Source organism: Stegodyphus dumicola, chromosome 8, assembly GCF_044657685.1.
Source record: "Stegodyphus dumicola isolate Sdum_Otavi_A_Nest chromosome 8, ASM4465768v1".
In the NCBI taxonomy this organism is placed as follows: domain Eukaryota; kingdom Metazoa; phylum Arthropoda; class Arachnida; order Araneae; family Eresidae; genus Stegodyphus; species Stegodyphus dumicola.
The window spans coordinates 3,703,187-3,726,237 of NC_140775.1; the positions used below are offsets into that span (position 1 = coordinate 3,703,187).

Sequence of the window (23,051 nt, forward strand, 5' to 3'; positions counted from 1 at the left end):
TCTCGTAGTTCTTGCAACCAAAGAGTTATGGTGCTTGAGGTTTTTGTTCTATTTCCACGTTTAAATGAAATTAACACTTAACAATTTAATAATTAAAATTAATATTATAATTAATTATATTATAAATTAACAGCTAAAAAGATGATGCCACAATATTAGAACCGCAACCGATCGCGGTTTCACGCAGACACGAAGACAAAGTTAGCAGTTTATTTAGTACTAACAAATTATTCACTATTTAATAGTATTAAATTAAGTATCTTTTTAAAATTATGGTAACTGGTGACTTAGCAGATTCGAAAAATGAGGAAGCAATTAATACTTCCAAAGAATCTGATGTTCATGTCCATCAAAAAACTTTTACACTCGAAAGTATCCTTTTAAACTCGTTCATAAAAAAAAGAAATAATAATAATAATTCTTCATTATTTTTCCAAGTAAATTAATTTGCAGTTTTTCTGTAATTTATTTTCGTTATAACTGCTCCAGATATGATGTTTTGTTTACCTGCAATATAATCTAGAACTACAGTTGAATAAGTTTATTCATAAACCTGACAATTTTTTTTTTCATTAATCTTCGGATTATGACTTGTATTTACTACATTGCGTGTATCGTCTCTTAAGTGTATCGTCTTATATTCTTTAGAACTCGTTACGTGTTTAAAAGCTTTAATGCTTGATATTTATCAAAACATAAATAAGCAATTGTAATAATATTACAAAGGAGAAAATTCAAATATTTATACTTCTATCAGATATCTAAAGTTTATACCTATAAGACATTTTTGTTATGCTTTTTAATTCAAATATACAGAGCTTAATATTAAATTCTTGACATTTCTTTTGAATAATTCTAATACGTTAATTAATCATTAAATAACTTACTTTTTTAATTTTAAAAATAAATTTTCTTTCCTAAACTAAAAAAAAACATATAATGGACACTTTCAGAATTTTCAGATCAAATTCATCCAATGGTGCAAAACTTGAGAATGACTAATAACAACCTAGTCTCTTTCTCTTATTTATTAAATTTCCTTTTGTGCATAAATACAAATACATACATTTGTATGTGAATAAATTTCTTTCTATCTTATTACAATTTGACACTTAATGTGTTTCAATTGTGATAAAACTTGTAGTATTTGAGAGAATCTTCAAATCTTTTAAAAAAAATTGTTGCATTGTAAATTAATTAGCTTCATTTATAGATTTTCTGGAGTATAATTTACATTCGTTTTTAATGGAAATGAAAATAATGTAAACTCAAGATTTCAAATAACTGAAAATTTGAAATATTTGCAACACAATTGAAATATATTTGTGGGTCATATAAAAGTGATTCAGGGGTAGTCAATTTGAGACCATTGCTGTAGACTATGTTCTTCACTTGCTTTCATAATTAAGAATCAACTAGGCTAAAGTTTGACTGCCACAAGAAATTAGCCTTCCATATCTGAACCTTGGTTGAAGTTAACTCCATCAGGAGTATTTCCTAAATGGGCTTTAGTTCTCTTAAATAATTTTGGAATAATCTATAAATATTTGTAACATAACAATGTCAGATATATTTATGTTTCAGTGCTTTTTATGTGTATTCTGATACTTAAAGAACTGTAAAAATGTGTTATTCTTAAGTTTTGTAATGAAACATTTTTTAATAAGTATTGAATTTATTGAATTTGTTATCTTGATGAATTTTGAAATATTTCTAATGTTTATAAGAAAAAAAAGCAACATTAGTTCAAAATAAGTTTTGAATAAAACTCTGTTATTGCTTTTTTTGCCTAATTTAAAATTTTATATTGGCATGATTTGCTCCAGTTAGATTTCTTAATGTTTTGAAGTATTACATATTATAAAAGATGCTCAACAGCAACATGGACTTCGTCATGGAGATTATCAACGGTATAGGTAAGTGATAATTTTAATGAGTATATGTTTTAGGTAGTCTTTATAGATGCTTAATTAATAATATTATGTCTTTTTTTTAATATGTGCAGAAGTTATTGCAGCCGAAAGCTTCGAAGAATTCGGAAATCTTTACATTTCAGTCAAGCCTCAAAGCATAGATTTCAGGCAAAAAAAATTACCGAAGATACTCTAAATGATGTTAGGTAAAAGAAATTTAATTTGCTTTCATTTTTTGTACTGTGTAGTTCAAATTTTGAATGACTAATGTTTAATTGAAAAATAATTTTAAAGAATATTTATAATTTTTTTCTAATGTGCATTTTTTGGTTAAAATGTTTTGCAGTGTTTTTGAATGTGTGATGCTAGCAAAAATGTTCTTCAGACTCTTTTTGACTGGCAAGTCATTATCGCTCCATCTGTGTAGATACGATGAAATCATTGAAATGTTTTAAATAACGCTTTTATTAAACTTGAATTCGCAGAAAGCACAACTTGCGTACAATCAAATTCTGCCATTTGCAGGTATTAAACAGAAAATTTTAAATACAGCTTAAAATGGATTTAACCAAATTTGTTTATTTAAGCACTGGCAAAAACTAGTAATGGTACAATTAAATTTTGGCTAGCAGAATGGCTAATGCTGGAATACTTACTGGAAGAGCCGGGCAAGAGAAAATAAGGCTGTAATAGTTGCTGCTAAAAGCTCTATCTCCAAAACGTTCAATACTCACCTTAAATACTCCTAACTCTCAACTGATCTGCATCCTGGTTAGGGCTAATGGAAAGTTATAGTAAACATACAAATCATAAAAGTAGGTTAATTAACATAAAATATCTTTAATGTAATCAAAATTGAGTGAAGCATTATAATTGCATGACTAGGATGATGAACAGATGAGTTGATCATCTGTACAAAGCGAAATGTAAAGAGTTTATAGGATTTTTCTCTAACCAAGGTCTGATTGCCATCTAAGGTTAGCGCTCCAGATTTTAACTCTTTTGTGACAGTGAAACTATCAATATGCAACTTATGAATCTGTGGGTTAGTATTTTTTGTACATTAACATCATCAGTTTCGTCAGATTTCATCAGTACATTTAATCACCTTTTTCTCAATGTGCTGTGTTTATACATGATTCATTTTCGTCACAACTTTCTAAATCATTTTCGTTCACCAGCTGTTGTTTCTTCATATTTAATGAATGTCAGGCTAGTGATGAAAGGCTTAAGGGGCTCCAAATCATCTTCTATCTTCTCATAACCTTGTTTTTATCTTATGTAAACAAGAAATATTAGCATAAGGTATTCTTGAAAAGATTATTTGCCTAGAGCCACAGAGTGTCTAGTTGCATTTCAACTCTTTTTAAATGAGTGTTCATTTTATGTACACCTTGGATTGCTGTTTAATTTAGAGTAAACTGAGTAGTTGAAAACCCTATTATGATGTGATTGGTTGCGTGATTGCATTGAATTTAACTGACGGGAAGATATTTGTAAGCGCTTATTTATATGTTGGATGTTGGTTAGGAAGTGTGTTGCTTATTTTGTGCTTTTGCTGGTGATATGAATAACCTGAAGTTTCTATATACTTTAGAGACTGGGAATGAAAACATTGATTGACTGATGTGCAAATGAAGATTTAAATGGCTTCATTCACCTCTCAGTAAATTACACAGTGAAATTTAAGGATTTGGAAACCGAGCTCATATCAACACTATGGCAGGTATAATAATAAATCTAGTGTACGTGCCCCACCTTTATTTGGTACTACATGGACTGGACCCAGGCTGGAAACCCCCATATCAGGCAAGGGGAGGATCACAGTCAACTTTTTCCTCGAGAGGATCGTAGGTTAACTTTTGCTACAACTCCGGGGCCCCAACCAGGAGTGGCAGACTTTTTTTTTAGGTTTTCCTCTTCGCCAATGGATGGGTAAAAACATTGACCTGACAGTTTGACAGGTTGTTAATTGCTCCTGCCAGTACTACGTGGGCAGTCCACCGGCTGAAGGTTAGACATGGAATACAGGTGATGACCACGGACTGGCCGTGGCATGCACCGCTACCAATACCATGGGTTTACACGGAATACAGGTCCAGAGGCAAGCCTCGCCCGCTACTGATACCACCAGCACGGTGACCTATAGCCTTTCCCCCCTTGGTCCAGCCGCACAAGCAACCTTCCCTTGGGGTTCAACATATGGTAGGTATGTGGGATGTAATAAAAAGGGATTTTCGAAAGAAATGCTGTCAACAGTGCAGCAGTATGGAGAACATTCTTCGTTTTTACTTTTGTGAATTTATGTGGTGATGGCAGTGTACAAATTCTAGTTTAGATAATTTTAAATAGTTTTTAAATGCTGTTAAAGAATTCTGTGTGTCTTACATACCAAGGAAACAAATTTTTTAATAAGTCGATATTTCCTTTTAGTATTGCATATATTACATAACATGTATTTCCATTCTTATGTTATTTAATTGTTTGATTTTAAATGCAGTTTATTGAGATTACATATTTTTTATTTTAATTATGTTTAATTGCATTATGTTTTGGATGCCATTTTACTAAGGAGTGTGCTGGACATAAACAGGAATGGTGCCAACAAAGTCACAAATTTTTCACCAAGGGGTATCCTGAAATATATTTTTACCAAACACATGCCTCTGTACATATGAGTATATGCATGCATGTATATATATATTTCTGAATCTGGTCCCAATATCAGAAGAGTACCAAAATTTCCCTACTTGATTATAGTCTGACATTTTATGTTGTGAATTTGATGTTCAGAAGATTTGATTAAAATTTGAGTACTTGGGGGGTAATTTGGATACTGTACACGCCATATGTACATACATATATATGCATGCATACACCAACACATCCATCCATCCATACATACATACAATTCTGGACTCAATCCTGATAACAGAACAGTGCCAAAATTTGCAATGCACTGATTATAACCAGGGCTGTGGAGTCGGTAGGGAAAATGTCCGACTCTGACTCCTGGAATTTTAAAGACTCCGACTCCCTCATATATATATATATATATGATGTAAGAAAAATAAAGAATATGTTAAAGCTTAAATTAGCAGCATAAATTAATTTCCCTTCTCTATTCTAAAAATAGTAACCCCTCTCTGCACTGCGTCATTTCGAGACTATTCTATGTCATATGACAGGGTTGCCACGCTACCTGGAAAACCGGGAGAACCGGGAAAAGTCAGGGAATTCGAAAATTGACCAAAATATTCAGGGAAAAGTCAGGGAATTTAAGTATTTTTGGAAAAGTCAGGGAAGTTCATACAACGATCCCGCCAAAAAAAGCGATTTTTGCGCCGACGTCGGAAGAGGTAACTTTTTTGGCGAATTATGTATCACGTGAGTGTCATTCGGGTAGCTGGCATAGAGCCAATTTTCGCAGCTCCAATTTGATTGTCTTTTAGAAAGGCAAAGCAACTTTCCCGCAACTTTTGGTTTCCAATATTCTCGAGAATCGCATGTGCAGTGCATGAACTAAAGAAAGTACCTGTTCTCGTAGAAAACAAAATGGGTTTAATCCTAGTATACGGTACCATGGAGGTTAGAATCAAATATGTATTGTAAAGAAGGAAAACCTCTCTGCAACAGACGTGGCTGTGGCTCCGTTCCATCATAGAGGGAAAATAGCTGTGCATGTCTGATATATCTGTCGCCAAAGCTCGAAACCGGTGTCGAAGTTCGAAGGTCACGTTATCAAGAGTTCATAAAATGAATATCGTTTAAAATTTCTTTAACCACTTGCGCTAAAAAGACGTCAAGATGCTTTTGTCTCAAACCGCGAGCGACGTGAACACCACGTCGATAAGCATTTATCGCAAAAATGAAAATAACGTGGTGCACACGTCGCCTAACAACGAGATTGTTTATTTCTCGAGTTACAGCTCTGGATTGCACTCGCAGATGCGGAGTGGCGTAAATGAGACACTTTACCGCTTGTTATATTGTAGCGCACGGCACCGCAACCGTGAAGTTTAGTCTTAGTGCAAGTGGTTAAACTCTAAAGGGAAAGAAAATATTTTTTGGCGCAAGTAAATTAATTCATGGATTAGTTATTTTCAGGGAAAAAAAAATACGAAAATCCGTTTTTAAAATTATTGCGAAAAATCCAAGAAGAAACGTCCTTTGATAAAACGTTTCCTTCTTGGATTTTTCGCAATAATTTAAAAACGGATTTTCGTAGTTTTCTTTTTGTCAAAAAGCGTTTCTTCTTGACACGTGTTTCTCAATTTCCTGTATACATCGCGGAGAGGGAAATTCTGGCCGCCAGGTTCCGTCGCCAAATCCCTTGGCAAATTTTCCCTCCACATTCTAGCGGCGTAATAGCATTTTACTTGTATGGAACCTTTTCTTCTTTACATAGACGTTGTTTGGTTAGAATAATAATGGGATTTGGCGACATCTTGATGCGCAGTAAACGGGTCATTTTGGTCTTGGCGATAATTTTCAAAATCGTGCCAAAGCCTTACCGTATACTAGAATTTTACCGCAAAATCTTTTTAAACCTTTTTTTTTTTTTTCTTTTTAATAAATACCTTGCCATTTTGCAGTAAAATAAAAAAATAGTAATCAGTCATCTAGGCTAGCCATGTAATATAACTATATTCGCTAAAATATCGTTGATTATTCTAATTCAATTTTTAAGTAATTATTTTTATGTTATTCATATAATTTAATGTATAATTCATGTAATCTTCCCTCTAAATTTATTTATTAGTAGTAAATAATATTTCCAAATTTCAGGAAATTTTCTCTGGCACAATCCTGAAATTAATTGTAGCAGTATGATGACATACCATCACGAAATTTAATGCACATATTTTTTCCTTATGTATGCTGTGGAATAAATATAAAATACTTCAATTTATTAAAATAGATTTCTTTCTTTCGTTTAGCTGCAGAATGTCTGCAAAAAAAAAAAGCCTTATTTTATTCCAGATTGGGAAGATTCTAATTTCAATCTTCAGTGGAGAAAACAACAACTATTATAATTATATTTGTGTTTTCAAGTGTTAAGGTGCCTTTTAAGAACATACCTCACGCAAATTAAATTTACCTAAAATATAACCTAACTATTTAGCATTGCGTTGTGATTTATAAGGACCGGATTAGCCTCGTGTTGAACTGGTGATGATCATGAGTAATAATTAAATAAAACATACATTTGTTATCGAATATATATATCTTAAAAATTTTATTAAGTTTCTTAAGTGGAAAACTAAACAAAATTATCAAACAAAGTATACCAAGAATAATTAAGAAAAAATGTCCTCTGGGATTTATTGAATAATTAAGTGAATTTGCTACACAATACAAGTAATACCATAATTAATTTACCTCTTAGCACAGCCAACGTACATTACGCGGATAGACTGGAATTTTCTTGAAACATACCTGGAAAAGTCAGGGAATTTCATTCTCCTGTTTGAGTGGCAACCCTGATATGATTCTTACGTAATTATGATGATGTAAATGGATCTAAAACTCAACCAGCCAATAGTAATTTTAAAGCAATATAAACTATTCAATCAGAATGCTTTGAGAACCAAAACTAACTCAGTTTGACTTTAGATTTCATCCTGAACATCATGCACTTGCTTTCCACGCTTTGGCCTAGCTACAGTGCTGTCTGTCTGCTGCTGCTTTCTTGCTACAGAGTTATCAAAAATATAAGCCCTTTGGAACAGGCACATTTAATGTGCCGATTTGTGTGTAGCCGCCACATGTTGCTGAAAATAAAACTGAAGATTTAATCTGCCTTTCCCTCCAATTTCCTAGTCATTATGGATCAACACTTCTATGCCATCCAAATTCCTCCTCCTGCTCTTCAGTTACTTCTGACTGTTTTTATTACATATATATATGTAAACATATACACATGAGTTACAGCTTTTTTTTTAATACAGTAGAATGTCCGTAATCTGGACTCGTCGGGACTTCGGCGATTCCGGATTAAGGATTTTTTCGAATTATAGATATATTTTAGCTGAGGAAAATTCCCAGTTGACACACCCTGACTACAGTAACTTGCAGAGACCGGACTCAAATTCAGATGTGAATCAAAAACATTCTCGCACAGGCAGAACTATACATTTACCTGATAGATTCAAAGACTGTAAATTATTCTGATAGTGGTTAACACTGCAATGCTAGTTACTACCTATTTCTCCATCCTCGTAATGTAACTTAGTTACTGGTGGGGGAGTAATGTAGTGCCCTAGTTATTGCATGAGAAATAATTACAGTCAAAAGTCTTTAATCTGGACTTGTCGGGACTTTGGCGATTCCGGATTATTGATAATCAGTTTAAATCTGGTAAGATGATATGCAGAAATTATATAATTAAAAATATGAAATCATAATTTATGAAATAAAGAGCAATTATGATCTAAAGGGTATCAAAATTTACAAAAAAAAAGCTTAATATTTATTTTTTTATTTTATTAAACATTTCTTTCAATGTAAGTTGTTTAAGATGCTTCCACAAAAAGTCATATATAGTGGACTTCCCAGTGCCATACTTCTCGCATAATTTTGAGACGGATAGGCCTTTATCCATTTTTTGCAGCAATTTCACTTTTTGTTTAATGGACATCGAAATATGCTTTCGCTTTGTAGATCCTTTGTCAGCTCCAGAATTGGAAACTCTTTTTGACATAATCAAAAGTTAAAGCTTAATTTTTATAAAATTGTTCTAACAGTCTGCAAAAAATAATAAGCCGCATCCAATTAGAAGATTAAGGAACAGCGCAATCTGGAACATTAACTGAAATGCCTTTGATAATTTTAGCCTAGCTTATACCTTCCGTTATACATTAAACGCGCATGCACATAAAGTTTGTAGCTTTGAGGTCTGGATTATAGATCATTCTGGATTATGGACCTCTGGATTACAGACTTTGTACTGTATAAAAGAAGTAATAGATGCTACAGAAAAAAGAGGTGTCTTGCAAGTGCAATCATATTTCTCTATTTCTTCAAAGACCGTGTTGAAATCTTGTTTGTATTTTTTCATTTTTGTATCTAAAGGCTCTTATTTTTGATTTTCATTCACTTTGCCTTAGCCTTTTCAATATTACTCAAAAATATTTCTCAAAATAGAGACTCAATTGCAATGTCTGCAGTTTGACTGTCCTGATTTGAATTCTCCAGTTGTTCTGAGAATATTTTAATTCTTAATGAAAGTTCATAGATGACTTTCTTTTCCTTTCTAATTTAATCGCCATCCAAATTTGGTCTTTCGGATCTCCATATATTGAACCCAGCAAGATCTCATTGTCCAGCAAACTAGTTTCTCTTTTCTTCATTGAAGAAATAATTCCTTGTGCAATAAACCCTCCATTTCAGAAATAATAAACATCACATTCTTCCATTCTCACCGCCTGTCAGTTCTTCAGATTGCACCTTTTTTGTGGCTATATATGGTGTAGAAAGAAGAGTTTCCAATTCTGCAAGATTGTTCCACAGTCTTTCTGTTAGTGAAACATTAGGGTTACCTACATCTTCTATAAAAGTTCCTAATTCTAACAACCTCTTTATCATCAAATATGTACTTCCTTATTGCGTTGCTTGATCAATATTTGCTCCTTTTCCTGCTTGCTTCCTAAGAATGGCATCAATTTTGGGAGTTCTTGCTGCTTACCTTAATTTACCAGTGAGATTTGTAACTAAATACTAATGGCAAATATCACATCCATTCTCCTCCCTTATATTTATTTATTTATATGTCAATAAAATAGAAAATAAGTATTTATTAATGTATATAGTTCATAATAAAAATAATAACTCAGCTTGTGTTTTTTTTTTTTTTCCAATTCATTTTAATTTCATGTGAAATTCAAACTGTCCAACAAAAACTGGAGTTGGAGTCGACGTGTTTTTAGCGACTCCAGTTCCGACTCCTTTTACCTCAAAATCTGCCCGATTCCGAATCCACAATCCTGATTATGAGTGTATTTTATCATCAGTTTAAATTTATGAGGGTCAGTTTTTGATCAGTAGTATGCTAAAGTAAATTTTATTTTATGTGTTGATCAAGTTTTGATTAGTGTGTTAGTGATATTAAAATGGCACCATAGAAAAATGAAATTTTTATTTAAAAGCTTGAAATTTAAAAATTTTTAATTAATAAGCTGAATATATATTTAGATATAAAGAGGTGGAATGAAGCTCCTCATACCTCTTTTTATTTACTTTGTCATTATCTAAGGTATGATTTTATTTTTGTGTGAAGGCATTTGAAAAATGTAAATAATTTGAGTACTTTCTGATTTTTTTGTACCTCCAGTTTCAACATTTGGTAGAATTGTTTTTGATGTATTTTGAAATGCACACACGACTATAGCCAATCCATGCATATGTATACCTTCATGTGGATTTACGGGCTTTATATTTAGCCATCATGTCACTGAACGGTATCCCCCAATTGTAAAAAGGTATAATTGGCCATATAGACTTTTGTTTCACAAAACTACTTTATTACTTTTATAAAAGCCGTGAAAGATAGTCAAATAAGCATTTTTCTCAAAAGCAAATATTGGCAATGAGTTGCTAACTTTTCATAGGGTACAGGTAATCAGAAAGTACTGTAACTTCAGTTAACAGTTATATGTGTGTTAGAAGCATATTCATCTCATAAAATAAATAAATATTGACCTTGTTAATGATACTGTGAAAAATGTCAACTACACACAGTGAATTTAAGTGAAAAATATCTGCTTTTAAATAAGGATCTGCATTCCTTAGATAAAAAGAATCATTAAGTAGTGCAAAATTTGATGAATCACTTATTCTTGATGCTGCTACTTTTTATTTTGACTATAAATTTCTACATAGGATCATGATTTCCTAAATTTTGTTGCTTTCATAAAATGGAGAAATTACTTAATTTGTAATTTAATTTTTGAGACTTGAGACTCCTTTCTGAGCATTTGTGAATTTAGTGAATTGTTTTTTAGTAATTTATATCTTCAATAATATCTAATCTTATAATTCAATAATATCTAATCTTAATGTGCTGCAGTTTCCAGTGATTTTGTAGACAAATCATGATATTTTTTTTCTTTTAAACTCAATTTAAAAATATGCACTTGTGGAATTTGCTGGCAATGGAAGAAACTGCAGAAAAATTTGCGACAAAATAGCCAGAGAACAGTTGTTTTGAATCAATTGTTAAATCCGTTGCCACAAAATTTCCACCAGAAGAAGAGAAATAACAACTAACTTGTAAGTAGGTTCATTGGTTGATTTTTGACATAAATAAATAAATAGAATGTAAAATATATGCATGGTACCATAATTTTGGGTTGATAAACATTTTTAATATAATTTGCCTGTTTTGTTAATTTTCAGTGTTTCATTATGGACATTTGTTGCATTTTAAATTTCATTAAATTGCTGCCATTTTGTGTTATTTTGTGTTTCATTTTGGGTGTTCGTTTTATCTAATTTTTAGTGTTTCATTGAGGATATTTCTTGCATTTTTTATTTCATTACTTCATTGCTGGTTTATGTTATTTTCAGTGCATTGGCACTTTTTTAAAATGGCTACTATATTTTCACATGTTCAGTTGGTGAACATTTATTCTTTGGCATTTAGTGACTTGGTGGGGCAGGCTGGGCAGATAATCAGAGAGTACTAAATAATATTTGTTTAAAATTTTCCGAATTTCGTATTTCGAATTTCAACTTTATTGTGAGCACTCACTAATCTTTTGGAATAAAAAAATGATAATAAAACACGTTTTTATTTTTGATATGATTTTTCTAAATGATTCTTGAAACCTGTCTATTAAATTACCAAATTTTGGAAGGAAATAAAATTGATAATCCTTATGCACTTTGCTTAACCCTCTGGCTGATCATCCCGTGATTTCCATAGGCAACTCAAATGTAGTAAAATTTGCTGCTTGCATGTGGTTTTCTTCCTTTATTAAGGAGTGCATCTCATTTTTTCTCTGTTTAACCATTGAAATAAATTTTATACAGTGTTAAGAATAAGTTCACAAAAAAAGGTAAGAGGACTGTATATATCACTTGTTTATTTTACATAACACTTTGAAATAGAAGGAATGCCGTCCACGTGACGACACAGCTCACGTCACTCTAAGCACTGTAGCAATTAAAAAAAAAAAAGAATAGAATACAAATCACATAGGTTATGAGTTGAAAGTTCGTTACCATAGCAACCAGAATTGAATCATCAGGCAGAAACGCCATCTATTGTTGCAAAGACACACTAGTAATTCATTTGGTGACAAAAAATACTAAACATAGCCCCTGGCCTTGAAGCCTTCTAAGGGTTCAAAAAAGACAAATAGTTAAAGCATACATAATAACATTAACAAAAAAATTAATTGAAAATATAACTAAAATTAAAGTTCAATAATATGAAAAAAGTCAATAGTTTATAGTTCATATTAGTCATGATTGGGGATAAGACACAATTTAGTAACAGCTCATTTGAAATCACCAGCGGCTGTATGGATTGTAGCCACTCGAACTTTTTTATCACTACCTGGATGAATTAAGGCAATTCTTCCAATTTTCCATTGGTTTGGAGGCAGTTGTTCGTTTTTGATCAGAACTAAATCACCACATTTTAGATTTGGAGACGCACGAAATCACTTAGCACGTTGTTGAAGTGTTGTTAAATATTCTGCACACCATCGTTTCCAAAAATGTTGCACAGTCTGTTGAACTAGAGACCAACGTTTAAGTCGTGAAGATTTCACATCACTCAAGTCAGATTCCGGAATGGCAAGCAAAGGGGCTCCAATCAGAAAATGACCTGGATTCAATCCACTAAAGTCGTTTGGATCACTAGACATCGCACAAAGAGGACGGGAATTCATACACGCTTCCACTTGTGTAAGCACTGTTAAAAATTCCTCGTAAGTTAGAAGCGTGGATCCTACTACTCGTTTAAGATGAAATTTCATGGATTTCACATTAGATTCCCACAAGCCACCGTAGTGAGGAGACGTCGGAGGATTAAATAACAAAGTTATACCTTCTGAGGTAATGTAGTCACATAATTCACTGCTTTTCTCAGTGCGTGCTGCATTTTTATAAATCTCTTTCAGTTCCTTACTAGCACCTTTGAAGTTAGTAGCACAGTCACTCGAAATTCTAGATGGCTTGCCTCGTCAGGTGATAAATCTTTTTAGAGCTGCTAAAAACATTGAAGTTGATAAATCACTGACTAACTCCAAGTGTACAGCTTTTGTTGAGAAACACACAAAAATGGATACGTGACACCTGAAAGTTTTTGTTCTTCTCCCAACTTGGGACTTAATAGAATATGGACCAGCATAATCAACACCAGTGACTGCAAAAGGTCTTGATGGTTGAACTCTGGGCGAGGGTAAATCACCCATTATCTGGGTCACAGTCTTGCCTCGATTTCTAATACAAGGAATACATCTGTGAATTATCTTTCTCACTACGCTTCTCACCGAAAGAATCCAAAACTGCATTCGTAAAGTGCTTATTAATAACTCTTGACTAGCATGCAAATAATTGACATGTCCTTCCTTTGGAAGCAAAACAGGATGTTTGCTATTTTCAGGAATGTTTGCATTTTTTAAGCGACCACCTACTCGAATGAAACCTTCTTCATCAAGGAAGGGAGTTAATTGTATTACTCGGCTACTCACACCTTTTAATTCTCTCGATTTTTTTTAAATAAGAGAGCTCTTGAGGAAAATATGATTCTTGGACATTTTTTATCACTGTTTTTGTAGCTAATCAAAGCTCATCGGTTGTCAGAAAACCTCTCAAACGATTTTCGGAGAAGTTTCAACAGTTGTAAATAAATCTTAGGCATAATGCAACTATACGACGTAATTTTGTCCAAGATGAATACCATTTAAAAATGTCATTTTCCTTTACCGCATAAGATACTGAAATGCAAGTTTTTCTTTCTTCTCTACGAACTCCTTCATAATCTACATCAGCAAGATGTTCACTGTCAGGACATGGTTCGTAATCTTGTGAATATAACCAAGGAGGTCCAATGAACCGTCGCTCACACTTCAGAAATTCTGCTGGAAACATTCCTCTTGTACCTGAATCAGCTGGGTTCCGCTTTCCATTGATAAGGTTCCACCTAACATTAGGAATTGTATTCTGTATTTTAGCAATGGGGTTTGCAACAAAGGGAACCCAACGATATGGTTCTGCAGAAATCCAGGACAGTACAACAGTTGAATCTGTCCAGGCCAAAACTTTACGTATAGGAAACTCTAAATGTTCTAACACTGATTTAAGCAAATTCACTAACAAAACTGCGGCGCATAACTCTAATCGAGGTAATGATTGCATTTTCAGAGGGGCAACTCTTGTTTTTGATGTTAAGAGTGTTACTTTGATGTCCAAATTACATGACACTGAACGCAAATAAATTGCTCACAGTAGCCTTTCTCGGAGACATCACAAAAAGCACAGATATCAATATAGTTCACGTCAGGAATCAAAACAGTTCTCGGTATTTTTAATTGTTGAATAAGATGTAAATCATTTCGGAAAATCTTCCATTTGTTAGCAATCTCATCACTAACAGGTTCATCCCACGATAAATGGAGTTTCCACATGTCTTGTATCAAGACTTTGACATAAATAATACAAGGAGCAAGCCAACCCAATGGGTCAAATATTTTCGCTAAATCAGAAAGGATATCTCTTTTAGAGTATTTAAACCTTTCACCAGAAATGGATACGGAAAAGTTAAAGTAGTTTTCACGGGGGTTCCAATTAATTCCTAAAACTTTGATTGAGCTATCGTCTTGAATTCTCATAGCCTCAGAATCATTTCTCAACTCCTGGGGTATATTCTCTAACACTGACAAGTCATTGGATGACCATTTACGCAGAAGAAATCCTCCACGTTCTAACATTTGCAAGAGTTGATTTACTAGATTTTTGCACTCTTCAGTGTTTTGAGCACCTACCAAACAATCATCTACAAAAAAAGTTTTGATGTACAGCCTGCAAAGCTAAAGGATAGTTATTCTGCTCATCGTAGGCAAGTTGGTATAAAGCACGAGTAGCCAAATATGGAGCCGAGGCAGTGCCGTATGTGACAGTATTAAGTCGAAATTCTTGAATAGGATCACTTGGACTGTCCCACCAAAATATCCTTTGAAAGTTTCTATCCTCTTCATTAACTAGAATTTGTCTAAACATTTTCATGATATCTGCTGTGACAACTACTGGGTAACATCTGAATTTGACCAAAACTGGAAACAGCTCTTGTTGTATTCTGGGACCTGTCATCAATATGTCGTTAAGAGATAGTTCTGATGAAGACTTACTTGTAGCATTAAATACCACACGTATTTTACTCGTACAGCTAGATTTTTTAATTACTGCATGATAGTATGCCTGACTTGGGGACTCTTAACTACAGACTGGTTCCATGTGCCCGAGATCTAAGTATTCCTTCATGAAATGTTTATACATATCATATGTATCGGGAGATCTTAAGAGATTTCTCTCTAAAGATTTAAATCTTTGTAAAGCAAGATCTTTAGAATTACCCAACCTTGAAGGGTTATCTTTAAATGGAAGTTTCACTACATAATGACCATTTTGATCACGGAAGTGTGTTGTTTTAAAGAACTCTTCACATTTTTTATCTTCACGTGAAATACATTTGACTTCCGGAATGGAGTCTAAAGACCAAAATCTTTCAACTAATTTGTTTGTATTCAAATGAAGATTATTCACTGTAAAAGTGTTAGTTAGATTCGAGTCATCAGTAATAGTGTTTCCGGAAATGATCCAACCCAACTGAGAACAAATTGCAAAGGGTAATGATTCTCCTCTCTTTATGATGTCTCCCTTAAGCATAGTAAAAAATACATTTACACCTAACAAAATATCTATAGGTTTTCTTTCATAGAACTTAGGATCAGCTAAGACTAGATCGTCAAAATGATTCGCAATTTTAGAAGGAAGCAACACGTTAGGCATATCTGAAGTTATCCTTGGAATCACGAATGCATATGTTCGAAATTTGGAATTTGACTCAAAGTGCGGGGTAAAAATTAATTCCACTTCTCCACTTGTTACAGTGTTGAACGAACCAAGGCACGATACTTCAATTTTTTTGTTAAATCTACCTAACTTTAAGTTTTCTGACACACTCTTCACTTATAAAGCTGGCTTCAGTGCCACAGTCTAGTAAAGCCCTGCAAGGAATGGCTTTACCATTGGAATCACTAACGAGAGCAGTACACAGTAATACATGTTTTGATTCACCTTTAGAATAACTAAATTGTCCTGTACATGTTGTGGCATTTGTAACGACTTCATTCTTTGGTAAGAACACTTCGGCTCTGGGGAAGAGTGAGGAAGTTTGTTTTGCTTTCTCATTTTCACTAGTTTTGATATTTCGATCAAAATGAAGAACAGTATGCTGAGGTAACTTACACATCATACATTTATGTAAACTACGACAGTTTTTCTCTAAATGAAGCTGAGAAGATAAACAATTAAAACAAAGTTTGTGTTTCTTAACAAATTCGATTCTTTTTGGGGCACTTAAGTTTAAAAACTTACCACATTTGTGAAGAGAATGATCTTCCTTGCACATTATACAACTTATATATACTTTGGAATATACTTTGGAATTAGAAGATTTCCTAAAATCTTTAGATTGGTTTCTACTATTCTGAAGGGTTCTAGCGTGGTCTTTTAGAAACTCGAGTAAATTATCTAAAGTACCTAATTCATCTTTTTTCAAAGTTCTTTCCCACCAAAATTTTATGTTTTTATCTAATTTCTCAGTTATCGGATAAACAAAAAGAACATCAGAAAGATCAGAAACGTCTAGCTTAAGAGTTCTCAAAGAGCATACACATTCATTCACTACATCAACACAATGTAAAATAGCTTGAGCTGAATCAGAAACATTTGGCAAATTAAACATTTTATGGATTAATGCATTAGTTAATTCTCTTTTATTAGAATAACGTTCCTGTAAAAGTTGCAACGCTATATCATAATTAGCATCAGAAATAGGAATTGACTCAATAATAGACAGAGCCATTTTTTTTACAAGAAGCCTTTAAATATTGAAACTTCTGACATTTAGAAATATTCGGATTGTTATCTACACTAGCCTTAAAAAGATCATAGAAACTAATCCACTCATCTATATTTTTCCCTGTAAAGGTAGAAAGTTCTAAGTTTGGTAATCGAACATCAGACGAATTTACTTTTGCTACACTACTTGTTTCGATAACAGAGTCACTGGAAAGTTTCTGTAATTTTTTATTTATAGTTATCCATAATTCATCTAACGTTTTTTGTATTGTTTGTTGTTCCGTAATGAATGTATCACAATCTTTTTCAGGACACAACAAAAATATTTCCTCATAAATAGAACGAAGCTCACTGTTAAAAGCATTTAGTTTCATTTCAAACAACTTTACCTCTAAAATTTCTGCTTGTTCTAAATTCGAATTTACCTCGCCTTTAAACGTTGTTATATTGCTTTTTAAAACCTTCTTTTTAGTTAAAACTGGTTTCAAATCAGCCATTATGAATAACAATAAATATTATACTAACAACTCTAGCAAAAGAAGATGAAATTTTGGAACGTACTCACCCCAATGTTGAGGTTTCTACGCTACACCATGCCACGGGAATATTCCACAAATCAAAACTTAATTCACCACAGATGCCACACGCATAATCCACAAATCGAATCGAAAGAACACTAAGCTGTTTATTAATCCACAAATCAAAAGTGATTTAACTTGATAATATTTGAATAAATCACATCATATCCAACGCTCGCTAACTCTTCTCTCCGGTCGCTACGGACCAGGAATGTTAAGAATAGGTTCACAAAAAAAAGTAAGCGCACTGTATATATCACTTGTTTATTTTACATAACACTTTGAAATAGAAGGAATGCCATCCATGTGACGACACAGCTCACGTCACTCTAAGCACTGTAGCAATTAAAAAAAGAATAGAATACAAATCACATAAGTTATGAGTTGAAAGAGTTGAAAGATCGTTACCATAGCAACCAGAATTGAATCATCAGGCAGCAACGCCATCTATTGTTGCAAAGACACACTAGTAATTCGTTTGGTAACAAAAAATGCTAAACATACAGTATTAGGCGTTTAGTTTACGTTTTGGCCAACAGATATCGTTAGTTGTCCACTAAATTGCGGCATTTGAATGCATGTGGTATTAGCGCTCAAACTTCACTTTTCGCCGCTTTTTTCTTACAGAAATGGCTGCTAGAAAACTTTCAGTGATTATCTTGATTATTTCATTAAATTATTGAATTATTAATTGGATTAATAATTAGATTGATTATTAACTAGATTTATTGAATCTGGTGCAAAAAATGTGAAGTTGGACTTTGCCTTGAACCCTGTTTTGAACTCTATCATACTAAACTGCATTTCTAAGGTATTTTTTCCTCAGCACTTTATATTTTCTTAAATTTTATACATTTTACTTTTTTATATTATGCAATAAATAGAAATTAACTGTAATTCAACTGAAATTTATTTTTAAAAAGTTTTTTTTTTTTTTTTTTTTGGTGATAATATCTGAAATTGATTTTTCTGGCAACTTAGTTTCTCATGATAAAAATCTATATAAAAAATATTTTCTAGAAAGAAAAAGTGCATTTCTCAATTCTCCAATATATGTATAGATTTAAAATTTGCAATAAAAAAATACGCAATTTTGGAAGCGATTTTGGTCCATAAATTGAGCAGTCAGAGGGTTAATTACTCCACCTAGAAAATCAATGATGGTTATTATTTAATATTAATATTTTGTATTAACATTTTATCAAGTAATGATAATTTTAATTTATTGCTTTGAACTAAGCTCTAAAAACTGTATTTAATTGTGTTCTAGTTAATGAAATATGTCACTTAAAGCATTTCCTAATTTTGCTTTGTAAACACTTTGGGACAATGCTTTTTAACTTTTAATATTGTCGTGTAAATGAGGGGATCCTACAAATGAACAGGCAAGTACTGAAGTCTAAACTCAAGACTTTTTATTAACTCGAACTGAATGAAGAGCTACTTATAAACATTTGGTGAACAATCTGGAACATTCCAGTCTAGGAATGTTCTGGAAGAATAAGAAGGAAATTTACATAAATAAGATAACATTAACAAGAAAGAAACTTACATAGAAACCAATTATCAGGCATCTTGCCATTGTTGGGTTTCGAACCCGGGACCTTCGGGTTTCAAGTCCTGCATCTTCTCCACTAAGCTATGTGGAGCTCAGTCGAAAAGAGCAATTTTCGCTACATTATTCATTTATTACAGTTGACAAAATTATGTCTCATACAATATATATGCTGCAAGAAAAAAATTATGCAACAAAATATGTTCTCATTGCTTTTTGCTCGTAATACGTTTCAGTTGAACCATTTAAAAAAAAAAAAAAATCGCTCAAAATTTGCAGTACTGCTTAACGATATATGGTGAAATATTGTCAGCTATGAAATGTAAACAAATGAAAGCACACACGATTTTCTGCTTGTTTATTGGCTGTCGCTAGTGGACACTTCCAGTTAGTGTGAACAAGCTAGGTTAGATAGATCCGTGTTGCGTATCAAGTGTGAATGGCCAATAAGTGACCATGGTTAGGAATGCCAGCCATACTGCAAGAAGTCACTTGCAAAGTGCATTAACGAAAACCCAATAACTAGGAATAACAAGGACCATAATTATAATATGTTCCAAATTTTCTGTAAAATAAAAGCCAATTTAAGGTGTTTAATTTTGCCTGTTTTTTTTTCACATAGGTATCTTTTTTTTTTCATCCTAACAATTAGATGGTTTAGTTTATTTGGTTATTACAAAGTATGATGGCTATCTGCCTAAGGGAAGGGATGCCTTTGTGGAGGACTTTCTAATGGAAACTTGCTCGTATACATGTTTACACATAGGGAAAAACAACAAAAATGCCCATTCACACAGCTCGTTCGCTGTAATTTGAACCTCATACCCAACTACCAGTGTTCAGTGACTTTACCACTGGAGGGGACGGTAAACAATTAGAAGTAATATAATGTAATAAAAAATTCAGCATCTCGAACAAATTATCTGTCCCTTTGATCAGTGCGTAATTCTTTGTTCATATCTTATACGAAAGTTACATTTTATATGTTTTATTAAAAAGTGGAGTTGATTCTAGTTAATTTTGCATTAACATTTTTTTAAATGTAATACATATTGAAGTTCTGTATTCTGCATGACAAAATTATGTCTATTTTTCTTTTTATGTGAGATCTCTTTCAGATTTCTGTATATTCCTTTGATAATGGCTGAACGAGCCTGGGGTTATGCCATGCAACTAAAACAGGAAGCGAATACTGAACCTCGAAAGAGATTTCATTTGATTTCTCGACTAAGAAAGGCTTCAAAAATTGCATGTGATTTAGAATCATTGTGCGAAAGTTCAAAATGTGATGCAAGAACAAAACTTGAAGCTCAAGTATTATTTTTTTCTTTTATGTAATTAAATTCTGTTATTAAGTATTTCAGTTGGTGTTGCATCACTTAATTAAGTTTGACTATAAACTTATTCATAGTTTTTGTCATATGGATCTTTATTGAAATACATCTTTAAGTTTGATTTACAAAGAGATAACTCTCTTGTTTGTAATTTTTCTTTCCTTAACTGGGGAAGCATTTTGAGGTATGAATAAATGTAATGTTTTAGTGGTTCCGTTTGAGTGAAATTATTTCTTTAAAATAAGTATAGTTGTTGTAACTGTGTATATATTTGTTGTATATATATTGTATTTCGCACATGCTTGACATGAATACAAGCCAGTGTGCTTGTAACATGAATTTGAGTAAGTTAACAATATTTAAGCCTTTTGTGGAGAACAATAATTTCCATGAACGCATCTCTTCCCGTATGCAGGTAACTGTAGCGAGTTTTGCTATACTCTGATAAATTCTAATCCTTCTTTCAGCTTGAAAATCCATATGACTAACTTCTATAAAATTATCTGCTGTTCTTGGTGGTACTACACTCATTCTAACTATGTTGTTAATTACATGCATCTGTGTCAGCTAATTTAAAAATTGTTTTCAGTTGAAAGAATTTTGTTCATAAAAAAGTAACCTCTGTATGATACTAAATGGCAAAAAAAACCTAAGAAAAATCTTTCCCTGTGAAAATGTTCCATACCTTATTTTACTTTATTTTTTTAAAGGAAATTAAGTTGAAAACAACATAAAATTATGAAAGAGCAGCAGTATTGTTGCAACTGGTGATCTACCGAATTTTGTATGTTAGTTAATTAGTTTTGTAATAAATGGTCCATTCTCTTTTTCAGGCAATATTTTGTTTGTAAAAGCAATGTTTATACTTATCGTTTCTTTCACTTGCAATTTTTCCATTGAATTTGCGAAGAGCTTTTAAAATGCTGTCTTTGAATCTTTGTTATCAGTTTATTCTTAAATAAATCTCACGGTTGCATTATAAAGAATTGAATTAAGAAACAAAGAAATAACTGTTATCTTAAGTGGCAACAGGTTTTAATTTATCTTTCTTAAATTCATTATCTCTCTTTTTTGAACACTCCACTTATAACAAATTGTTTGTAAATAGGATTTTAAACAGCTACATATAGCAGTACAAAATCGGGTGTATTTTGTCTTACCTCTTATCTGTTTCATTCACTATATGCATAAAATTCTTAATACACTCTTTTGCAAAAAAATCGAAGCACCATGAAGGAAGTGGTTGTTTTTGATGAAATTGAATATGTGTATAGCTCATACACAGATAATAAAATGATTAAAAAATCAAGGTCGTAGTACCTGTTCATGGCTCACAATCACCCATTGAGTGTTCAAATTAGTAGTTGTTCAAATCGCCCCTGGCGGCAATACATGCTTGAATTTGTCGAGGCAAGGAGTGGTAGAGGTTCCTAATGTCATCCTGCGACACATTCTGCTAGGCATTCATCAGTTGTCGCTCCAGATCTGTGGTATTTTGTGCTGCCCAAATCTGGCAGCTTACCATGTCCCAGACATGCTTGATTGGTGAAAGGTCTGGTGATCTTGCTGGCCAAGGAAGAGTATCAGCCGAATGGAGGCAGTCCAGAGATGTGCAAGTGGTATGTGGCCTGCATTATCTTGTTGGGAAATGGCCCCAGGATGACATGCCATGAAGGGTAATGTAACCGGCCATAGGATGGTATCAACATATCGTTGAGCTGTTAAAGATGTATGGAGGATGACTAAATATGACCTGTTGTCATAAGAACTAGTGCCCTATACCATCACGCCATGGGTTATGGCTGTATGCCTTTGTAAAACAAAGGCTGATTGGGACCGCGGGACCCGTCCTCTCCAGACAGAAACATCGTGGTCATCTGCTTCGAGAGTGAAGCAGGATTCATCGCTGAACACTATACGATGGCAGCCATGATGATCAGCTGCGACACCACTCCAGACGACTCCGTCGATGTTGTGTGGTCAAAGGCAAACGTCTTAAAGGCTTCTGACACTCCACCTCAGACAAGCACCATGAGATGGTGGATGCCAAAGGAGATATAGATGTTGCTGTAGTGCGTTGAATAGTAGACAATGCTACCGTTGGGGCGGTTCCGGCCTGGCAAACAGTCATCCTATTTTGCCTCGCATTTGTGCTCCTTGGCCTTCCAGAGCTTTCATTTCCTTGTAGCAATTGCTGCCAACATCTTTGCACAGCAGTGTCTGTACGTTGCAGGTGGTGGCCTATTGCTCAGTATAACCACCCAGCTTCACGCACCCTACAATGTGACCACATTTGAAGTCGTTTAGTTGTCTGTAAGGTCTTTGATATCGTTGTAAAGGCATCTTTATTTGCTTCTTTACGGAATTACAATGGCAGCAACAAAAAAAGATCAATTGTGAACTAGGAATATGCGCTATGATTACAATTCCTGTTCATTTGCCTTGAAACTTTGATCATTTGCATGTTCGATCAAAATGTTGTTGCATATCAAATTTCGTCACGATCGCAATAGTCCTTCTTGGTGCTTCTTTTTTTTTTTTCCAAAACAGTGTATAATCTATATCCATAACATTTAGG

General features: G+C 33.2%; 1 protein-coding gene across 1 annotated transcript in view; it reads left to right on the plus strand.

Annotated features, from left to right (window-relative positions):
* Positions 1-166: 166 nt before the first annotated feature.
* Positions 167-23,051, plus strand: part of Srp68 (signal recognition particle 68) — a 56,035-nt gene continuing 33,150 nt past the window's right edge. The window contains exons 1-4 of the mRNA XM_035374482.2: positions 167-372; positions 1,850-1,916; positions 2,006-2,119; positions 20,258-20,453. Coding sequence (XP_035230373.1) covers positions 273-372; positions 1,850-1,916; positions 2,006-2,119; positions 20,258-20,453 — 477 coding nt within the window. The 5' untranslated portion in view covers positions 167-272. The remainder of the gene's footprint in view (positions 373-1,849; positions 1,917-2,005; positions 2,120-20,257; positions 20,454-23,051) is intronic.